Consider the following 10506-nt stretch of genomic DNA (forward strand, 5'->3'; position numbering starts at 1 on the left):
TATGGGAAAAAGGTTGTAAGGCTACAACGAGCTCAATTTACGTTGTATATCAGAATAACGTGGTATTTTAATTAACAACTGATAGGTTATAGTTTTCGGTGCATCGTACAATACCTACATTGAAACATAATGAAAGTAGTAGAGTAGTTGAAATTATGACAAAGTAATTACAGTACATTAATAAATTATGCAACCAGCTGTAACAATAAACCTAAAACTAAAAACCTTACAAAATAATAATTACCATAATAATTGCCATAAGCGGCAATCTATTTTTATATTGTGCTTTTAAAAAATTGTATTTTTAATACCTTTTTTGAAAAATATTGTGTAATTAATAATAACTTAATACGTGATTCGCTACACTACAAACAGCTACTAGACTTAACATGTCCGCGGAACTAAACAGCTACTAGACTTAATATGTCCGCGGAACTAAACAGCTACAAACTACAAACAGCTACTAGACTTAACATGTTCGTGAAACTAAACAGTTCCGCGAACATGTTTACTGGAACTAGTTCCGACACTCAAAAGAACGATGTCATGTTCAATCCAGTTCCGAACATGATTAGCGCACGTCTAATGTACATTGTAACAATGATCAATGAATATGTTATCTATGGTAACAACTAGAGTTGGATAGATTGGTGTTTATTGATGCCTAATAGGTATAACATTGTTCCAATTTTTTATGTTTGCTAATCACTTGCAAAATTTTGTTTAAAATTCGATTCTCTAAACAGAAAGAGACTATTATTTAAAGTTATTTCAGCCATGTTGAATATATAAAATATATGAATACACACAGACGCTTGTTGTATATCATTGAACAGCAAACACCATATTAACGTTTGTATTGTCCAAAAACGAAAAACGCGTTAAAACTACTGTTTATATTGGAGTTAATAGTATAGAAACTCCTTATCAAAAGAAAACTTAATATACATAGAAAGAAGTGACAAGAGGTGTCATTAGAAAAAGTAAAAAAAATGTCTGTCACTTCGTGAAGTAAAAATAAAATTCGTTCACGAAGCCCGCTATAGAAAGCAGAGTGTTAAATACACTTGACATTAGCGAAATCTAAAAGAAAACGCCATAAACCTAAGAGATAGATAGAAGTAAAAATAAAATAAGAAAACTGTGATTTCGATAATACATTCTAAAACATCGACGTAACTAATACATAAAAGTGTGTTAGTATATTATTTCGTAACTGCCTGCACTCTGCGATTTAAAGATTGGACTCTGTGCTACCAAGAATTTTAAATTATATCAGCTTATAGATATTAGCATGAATCAATTCAATTCAGTTTGATTGACAATCATTTCGTTCCATTCCAAACTTAGTAGGTAGATAAATTATGGCTTCGACCCATAGAGTTGTTAAAATGCTTCGACCTCTATTTACAAAAGAGTTGGCAGTATGGACTACGTTTGCCTATCCAATAGATAAATAATAAAAAAAGCACGCTATGTATCAAAAATTATGTGCAAAATGGACTTATAAAATAAAATCAATCAAATAATATTCTCTATTAAAAAAAACTTTTAAACTATGTCCGGACCTACCTACCTAGTGATTTCTAAATGACAATTCATTCAAAGATAAGGCGGCCACCACTATGGCAATAACATAGTGATTAACAAATACGTTCTGTGTGTTCTGACTCCGTCAAGACCACTGAAGAAAGTCAAAAAGGATCTTATATTGCCATTTATAACTAACTTATTATCTGTAAAAAATATATTTATTCCCTTGACAAATATTTTATAGTATGTATAGTATGAAAACTATGTACCTATTCATTGATACAATACAATAGTTAGTACTAAAATGACAGTGCTTAAAAGGTTTCGTCAATGTTGTTAAAAAATATTCAAACATACCCACATATATTTACTAAAACAGCGGAATACCAATATCATATGGCTATGCTGTAAAAATAGAAGTAATAGAATTAAATTAGATGGAAGGATCGAATAATTTGTGGATTTGTGTTACATCTAGAAATTCCAATGTCGATCAATATTTTGCAGTTGCCTATACATATTTTAGCTAATATCTTAAGAAATTTAAAACTAGGAGATATCAGAAATGTGATATTAACATGTAAAACTTTCAAGAATTTAATAGTTAACGATAATGGAGTATGGAGAGCGATTTGTGAAGATAGATTAATTTTGCATAATAACTCTGAAAGGTAAAATATTTTAAACTACACATAAATTAGCACATCAGTATTATCACATGGTCTAGACTTAAAAATATATTTATTGCCACTTGAACAATAATTAATGAAAATGAAATTAATGAAATGAAATGAAAACCGAAATTACCTTTTATTCAACAGAAATGACACAAGTACATGGTACAACAAATGTCGTATTTCAAAGAACTGGTGGAATGGCATTTATAAGAGAAAGGTAAAAAAATTTAATTTAAGCAGTTCTTAACCAATGCATTGTTTTTCATATTTTATCAAATAATAAAATCAAATTTAAGTATCAAAATAGACACTTTTGCCTGTTGATCTGGTGCTAAGGTGTCATGCCTGCTCAGATAGGAACTGCTCTATGCCTGTTTCTTCTCTGATGCAGTAATGCATTTTGATTTGAGGGGTGGGGCAGGCATTTTACTGTAAAAACTAAGACTTAGAACTCATGTCTCAAGATGTGTGGCAGCATTGACGTGGTTTATTTCTATAGGCTCTGCTAACAACTTAAAATCAGGGGGCAGTGAGCTCGTCCACCAATCTAAGCAAAAAAAAAAAACAGTCAATTATCAGTGTTCACATTATCATCATAATTCATCATTCTCCTGCCCTTCTCCCAGTCACCTGGGTTCGGCAGAACATGTTTTCTCCTTCCATACTCTTCTATCATATACTGTTCTGTTCAAAAGAATCACTATATAAAAGCTACTGCAACTACTACAATGATATAAACATAGTCACAGTAAATGTGAATAAGTCTAAAAGTAAAGAGTAGTGTAAGCATTCTTGTGACACTTGATTAAGAGACAAGTAAGGATCATGATGATGCTAATTGCTATAGCCCATTATGAGAAACCTTTGATGCTATTATAAATAACAGTTTTTTTACCTTACCTACCTGGCTTTATTTGTGGAAAAATAAACAATACCTTAGTAGCAATCAGTGCAGGCTTGAAACACATGCTCATAATTGGACTGGATAACTGTTTGACTGTGAGACTATAGAAAAATGAAGAATATTTCTGCTACAACAACAACAAGAGGGAGTTAGAAAGTGAATATTATTAAAGTTTTTAAATTTTAGAAATATTTTTGCTATGTAATATCAAAGCCTTCTGATGTTTAGTAATTACAGGAACTTTGGGACTTCACTGTCATCATTGCAGTTTCAATTTAAATGTGAGGCTACTTAATTGGTGTCTTGTTGTTAGCCCATACATGATTTCCTGGGTTCCACTGCCGATTATTAATAATTTCAAACAAATTATTTTCAGGTAATTTTACAAACCTCATCAAACTACATGCCATGGCTGAAATACCACAATTCAGAATTCTTGATCTTCTCGCTTGGCTCAGAACTTTTCTGCCATGCTTCGGACCAAAAAGGATTCCCAAACAGTAGAGCAAACTGGAAAATTAACGTTCCCACAGTGAAGAGAAGTGATGTGAGGACCAATGATATATCTCGATTTGTTGTTAGTGACAATATGATAGCCTGCGGAAATAGGTGAGAAAATTAATAAAAATGTAGAATTTTCTAAAATTGTGATTCCTCTAACAACATATTTACCAAGGGTATGAGACTTATAAAAAAAATGAAATTTTTCAGAGATGGTAGCTTGTCAATATATAAAGTGAAAAAAATGAAAAAAAGGCCTCGATTAATCCAGCATATTAAAGACTGTCATGAGGAAGGTCAAGTAGAAGTATCAGCTGTAGAAATTATAGAAAGTGTAGATGGTTACTTCATAGTGACTGCATCTGGGAAAAGTCCTAGTGTTGTACTTTGGCAGTCAAATGAACGTTGCTTATTTCAAAGTAAGTATAATAAAATTATACACTTTTATCTATGTCAGTTTAACTCATCACAATAAATATTTTCAATAACAAGTAATTAATTCAGCTGCTTACATATAATTTGTAAATGCTAGCGACTTAGACATGAATTTATTGGAAATGGTTTGATTCAATTTAGTTAGATTTTAAACATTCTCAATTAATTTTCCAGGTGAAATAGATATAGCTATACCCAATGGTAATGCAGTTAAATCTCTAGCTGTCTCTAACACAAAGGATATGCTTGCTGTTGGTCTTGATGGAAACAGTTGGCCCATTTTGCTTGACGTTAATACGTAGGTTGATTTCAATATTAAAACAACTAACTTGATGAAATAATGGTTTTATATATGAAACTGCTTTCGTTTCGTTTGAAATACATCCGTTTTTGTTGTCATGATGACCACAGTGCCACCAGATTGAACAGTATAAGTAGTTTTAATGATACCAATGTCTCGCGAAAACAAAAGAAAACAATTTTGTTATGAATAAAATGTAAACAATGTATGCAGAACACCAGCGATCTAAAGAATGCACTGACTGCTTTGTAGGGCCACTATATTGATGACAGCTGAAAGAACTGTGAATGTAAGGCAAGTAGTGCGAGATATTCAGTGGCGTAATGAAAACACTATTATATATGTGACACATTCAGGAATGCTAAATCAGATAGACACAAGAATCCAAAAAATTGTGAGTTATAATATTTATCTTCCTTATTGCCTTTCGTTTATCAATAAGTTACAAAACATATCTTAATTGACCTGTATCTTAATCTCAACCATTTCAAATAATAGATATTTAATTCCATTTTTTCACTGGTAACCAAGCTATCCTGAATATAAAATTTTCACTGTCGCATGTAACTACTGTACTCCAACAGGTACCAAAAAGGCTTTGGATCACTCGATCTTAAAAAAATCCATCTATAAAACCTTACGACTGTATCATTTTATAACTAATTCCTTGGAGTTTACCTATATCGATTTCTTTTTGTATCCTATTAAGTAGATGTAGTACATGCCACGAAGGTGCATTGACAATGGCACCTTCTGCCATTGTCAATGCACCTTCGTGGCATGTACTTTATGATTGAGCTGACAGAGCTTTAAACGCCACTGCCTAACTTAAGATGTTTCAATCTCATATGTATTAGAATACCTAGCTCACCCTTCTAAGACCTTCTTATTATACAATGAAAATATAATCAGAATCCATACAATAGTACGCATAAAAACCGCCGACTTCACACTAAAAACGATTTCTTTCAGACGATTATTTAATTGCAGTAGTTAGTCAATATCCATAATAGTTGCCATAAAATATGTTTAAACAAAACTGATGATTTAAAAAAAAAAACTAATGATATTTTGTCAGCCTTCTTAATTAAAAAGCAGTTGGTGCATTAATAACATCACATACGGTAAACAAATACAGACCACTTTGTTACATGTTACAGGTCTATGACGCCAAAGATCCTTTTCTATCTCGATTGTACTGTGTAAAAACTGACCACAACAATGCAATATTGGTTGGGTCATCAGAGTATTCGCGCTGCGTACTCTTCGACGCAAGAAATCGTTCTAGTCATGTACAGGTATGTTTAAGACTTGTTCAGATTTTTAATATCATAACCAATTTAAAGATTTGTTGATTGAAACCCTGCCATATATACCGTATTTATTGATCTCCATGCTCTAGTTTTATCGTAATAATTAACAGAACACACGGTTACTCTGAATGGCCTGTAAAAGATTTTTTTTTTTTTTTCTCCGGGCCTAGGGCCGAACCTCCTACGAGGTCCCCGCGCCTAGGGGGCGCGCGGGGTATGTGAGACTCAACGATCTGCAGGTGTTGAGAGCAGACCGCGGGCCCAAGGAATTTAGGGCCCACCCACTAAACGACTCCCCTGCACTCTTACACCCGGCGTCCGATCTCCGTCCGGGGTCAAAACCCGGTCAGAGTAGGGGGGTTCCCGCGGTCAACACTACAACCAGACACGCGGCGCCACCCCGAGGACGCCCGACCGACGGGTCGTCGAGGCGATAATCGACGACCAACGACGTCAGTCTCCGCGGTACGGCGGCCCTTCAGGCCGCCCGGGCGATGCCGCTGGTGTTCCGGGATACCCCGCTGGGCCAGAACCAGCCTGCCGGGTCGGAACGCGATACACCGCCGACCGGGTTGCTCTTCCACAGTATGTTCGGCGACGACAGCGACGACGAAAATGCGGACCGCATCGCAGTCCGCAGCCGCCGACGCGTCGTCCCGTCCTCCTGGTGCCAGCGCGCTAGAGTGACGGTAGCGTGCGGCGCAGTCTCAGCCCCCTTAGGTCGCCCCGTGACCATCACCGGGAGGAGACTGCCTCCTCATAGGGGCCGGAGCTAGACAAACACCCTCCTCCGACCCCCGGCTCAACGACGGCGGCACGGCGCCGAGAGGGAGGAAGAGTTCTCCCTCTCCCGTTCCGCCGCCTCCTTCTGCGAGATGGTGGACTCGCAGAAGTCGAGCATCGCCTGCCAGGACTCATCGCTGCCGAGCATCGCAGCCACGACGGTCGGAAGCGACAAGTCCGGTCCTATTTTTGCAGCGAGGACGCGGCGCTGCTCCGCGAAAGCGGGGCAGCACGCGAGCGTGTGCTCCGCCGTGTCCTCGTTGCAGCCACTGCAATGGTGGCACTTCGGCGTCGGCTCCCTCCGGGCGACGAGGTGCAGGTAGCGACCGAAACAGCCGTGTCCCGTGAGCACCTGCGTCGCTCGGAAGGTGAGACGTCCTCGGTCGCGATTCACCCAGTCCAAGAGGACCGGGCGGATCGCCTCGACGGTCCGTCGCCCGTAGGCGGGGTCCGCCAGGCGGCGAGACCACGCCTCGAGCACGGCACGCCGAGATTGAAGCTTCCGCGCTCGAACTTCCGCCGCGCCGGGACGCGGCTCCCCCCTGGAGCGGAGATCACATCGTCACGCGTAATCCGCAGCAAGCGCCTCCGCTTCCAGGTCCCAGGGAGGCGTCCCGGCGAGCACGCACGCCGCCTCGAACGAGACGGTGCGGTACCCACGAACCGCCCTGACCGCAATCGCGCGCTGCGGACGTCGCAACGCTGCGACGTTGTCACGGGTCAGGGCGTGGCACCATACGGGCGCCCCGTACAGTGCCATTGACCGCACCACCCCCGTGTAGAGGCGGCGCACCACCATGTCGGGACCCCCGACGTTCGGCAACAGCCGACTCAGCGAGCCGGCGGCTGCCATCAGTCGGGGACCCAATCTTTCGAAGTGAGCACGGAAGCTCCAAGCCTGTATAAGATTAACTCAAGACAGTAGGTAATGAATGGCATACTTAGTGACATACTTATGCTCGCATTACCGCTCGTTTACACCCCAAAAATCCTAGATCCAAAGACCCTGGTCTGCATGAGAGATCGTTATAAGAATAATATATGGATACACAGATATCTCTAACAGAAATTTGACACTTAATAGAAAATTATCTTGTAACAATATTTTTTGTGTTTATTCGTAATACATTGCGCGTCCATATGGTTTATATTATTATATTTTTGTTAATATTTTATCACCTTCGTGCTACCTCTTAAAGGAATAATAATATTATTGTAAAAAAGTAAACGAACTCTTGCACCTCGCTCGGTGAATCTAGTATAACTCTTCAAGGTTACTAGTACAGGTAGACAGTAGGCGTCCGGTGCATTCGTGTTGAGCGATGCACCGGTGTTAGAATCTCAGACGGGTACCAATTTTTCTAATGAAATACGTACTCAACAAATGTTCACGATTGATTTCCACGGTGAAGGAATAACATCGTGTAATAAAAATGAAACCCGCAAATTCTAATTTGCGTATCTACTGGTGATAGGACATCTTGTGAGTCCGCGCGGGTGGGTACCATCACCCTGTCTATTTCTGCCGTGAAGCAGTAATGCGTTTCGGTTTGAAGGGTGGGGCAGCCATTGTAACTATACTTGAGATCTTAGAACCTATATCTCAAGGTGGGTGGCGCATTTACGTTGTGGATGTCTATGGGCTCCAGTAACCACTTAACACCAGGTGGGCTGTGCGCTCGTCCACCCATCTAAGCAATAAAAAAAAGCTAGGGGGAAAAACTTGTACAAAATCGAAACTAAAATCGGTTACAAAGCCGCATTTGGAGCCGATGTGTGGATACTGTAGTATCATGCACCCAACCAAATAGATTATCCGTTGATTTCTTACAGTATTTATACATTTAGCGATATTCAAAAAGAAGCGTGCTCGCTTTTTGTCCTGTGTGCTTAGTGCGAGTTTTTTAACGTTTTCGATAGCGTAAAAGTTAACCCAATTTTGTATACAGTAGGAACAGCGTCCCTAGCGGCAAACGTAGGCAAACGATCCCATGTCATACAAATATGAGCTAACTTTTACGCATCGCGAACGTTAAAACACTCGCACTAAGCACACTGTGTGGGAAAATGTTTTTAAGTGTTAGGAGCAGGGCCCACTGCTCTTAATGTTTTTTTTTTTTTTTTTGTAAAAAGTAGTCATTTATGTACAATGTTGATTAATAATAATTTAATTAATAAACCTAATTTCAAGCAAGATTGTATAAAATAATTTCAGATGTATTTCACCCAACGACGACCATCTCCTGTTTATAGTCTTGACTTCGATTCTACAAAATTAATTGCTGCCGCCGATCGTGGATTGACTGTGCTGAATTTTAACATCAATGGAAAAGCAATACGGCAACGTGACTATTCGCATGTTTTTCACTCGATGTAAACTTTAAAAAAAAATATACATATGAGCAACTATTATGTATCAAATAAATTATATTGATCAGATATGGTACGTACTTATTGTGCGTTTATCTTATCATCAAGGAAAATTGTTAAAATAAAATCATTACCCTTCTTTTTTTCCTACCTGTGCCTTGAGAGGCTATTTCAGCTTCTCCTTGACGTGTAGGTGAGCTGAGGCTCAAACCGAAGTGTGCTAACACTGGTCCTAGCAAGAGTATTGCTTCGCAGAATCTACCACCGGATCGGAAACGCGACTCACTGAGAAGATCCGGCGAGAAACTCAGTGAGCTGTGTCTCTCTGTGGCTTAATTTACTCGTTGAGCCCTACGTCGCAAGCGACGGATTCGACGAGAACGATGACCGGTGCTTGATGTGCCTAAAAGCACCGTTAGTGGATCTGGAGGATCCGAAATGACATGTTTTGGGCGACGACTGCTTTCCATTCTATCCGCAGGATCGGGAATGAAAAAAACGCGTGTGACACTCGGGGACTGCCGCGTTAAAGCTATTGTATAGCATTTTTCATCATCTTATGCAATCATAATTAGATAAGAATAATTTAATATTAAAACAATAATAACATAAGACGACGCTATATTTATAAACATTAACAATTAACTGTAAAAACATTAACTGTCCCCTTCACACTCATAAGCTAGACTGCGCGCACAAACACTACACAAGCGCAAAGTGTGAATGTGTTGAACGCGAGTTACATAGTAGGCGGAGTGGGGGTGTTAGGTTTATTTTCGTTACGGAATTTCTTGATTCGGTCGCCGCGCTCAAAGACCGCGATAAAAAATATGCATTAGCTTAAAAAACTAGCAATTTTCAGGTGAATTTGGATCTTTTGTCGATCACTCGCAGTATTTTAATCTATACTAATTTAAAACTACAGTGGTTTTTACGGATTTTCCGTTATAGCTACTGGACCATGCATCCGATTGACTTGAAACTTGGTATCCGTGTAGAAAAACACGTACTTAATGGATAGGCAAATATTTATATGAATGTTGGACTCCTTAATAATAATGACAATAAATAATAATGTTAATTTAAATGCCTAGCCAAGCGGGCGAGTACGGCTAGTATACATATAAGTTTACATTATAAAGACGGTCAAAGGACAGGGACATAACACTTTTCATGTTAACGTTACCTGAGGATTAATAATAGGGCAGAAAATCTTTTTAAAAAACAGGATTTTTCCGATTATATTTTGCCAGTTTTTTTTTTACTTAGTACCTCTTTTTTTTCTACCAACAGCATTTTGAATATCCTTTCAAAAATTAAAAGCAGAGTCATTGAATATTGGCTCAGAGACAAAATCTTTGCAATAATTTATAGCACTCTAGTAACAGTGAATCTACTTCTAATATCTACTTCGCTAAATCTACCATCGGATCGGAATCATGATTCATGACCCACCAAGAAGATCCGACGAGAAACTCAGTTTGTGTCTATGTCTATGGGCTAGGTTGCACGTGGAAATTATATATTCAAATAGAGCGGTGACGCGGACGGGTGCTTAAACAGCTTAAAGAACATTGACAATAGGTTCGGTGGTACTGACAAGCTATGTTATCCCTCTGTTAAGGAAAGTGTAATAACGGTGGCTTATTAACTATTTAATATCTGTGAAAGCGCTTAAATGTGGGGAAT

The 10506-nt window shown here is 38.9% G+C and overlaps 1 protein-coding gene across 1 annotated transcript; it reads left to right on the forward strand.

Annotated features, from left to right (window-relative positions):
• Window positions 1-1406: 1406 nt before the first annotated feature.
• LOC105841663 (F-box/WD repeat-containing protein 4) lies at window positions 1407-8886 on the forward strand. Its single transcript, XM_038012171.2, has 8 exons — window positions 1407-2204; window positions 2355-2427; window positions 3491-3723; window positions 3826-4034; window positions 4225-4348; window positions 4604-4745; window positions 5512-5649; window positions 8663-8886. Exons 1-8 carry the CDS (start codon window positions 2020-2022, stop codon window positions 8822-8824), a joined length of 1266 nt encoding a protein of 421 aa, XP_037868099.1. The 5' UTR covers window positions 1407-2019; the 3' UTR covers window positions 8825-8886.
• Window positions 8887-10506: the final 1620 nt, after the last annotated feature.

Source organism: Bombyx mori, chromosome 7 (genome assembly GCF_030269925.1).
Source record: "Bombyx mori chromosome 7, ASM3026992v2".
Classification (NCBI taxonomy): Eukaryota; Metazoa; Arthropoda; class Insecta; order Lepidoptera; family Bombycidae; genus Bombyx; species Bombyx mori.

Excerpts from the sequence above, each read along its gene's own strand:
- LOC105841663 (XM_038012171.2), top strand. The coding sequence starts at position 2,020 with ATGTCGATCAATATTTTGCAGTTGCCTATACATATTTTAGCTAATATC. Across the intron at positions 2,428-3,490 it reads ATGGCATTTATAAGAGAAAG|GTAATTTTACAAACCTCATC; the intron begins GTAAAAAAATTT and ends AATTATTTTCAG. Across the intron at positions 4,349-4,603 it reads ATTTTGCTTGACGTTAATAC|GGCCACTATATTGATGACAG; the intron begins GTAGGTTGATTT and ends ACTGCTTTGTAG.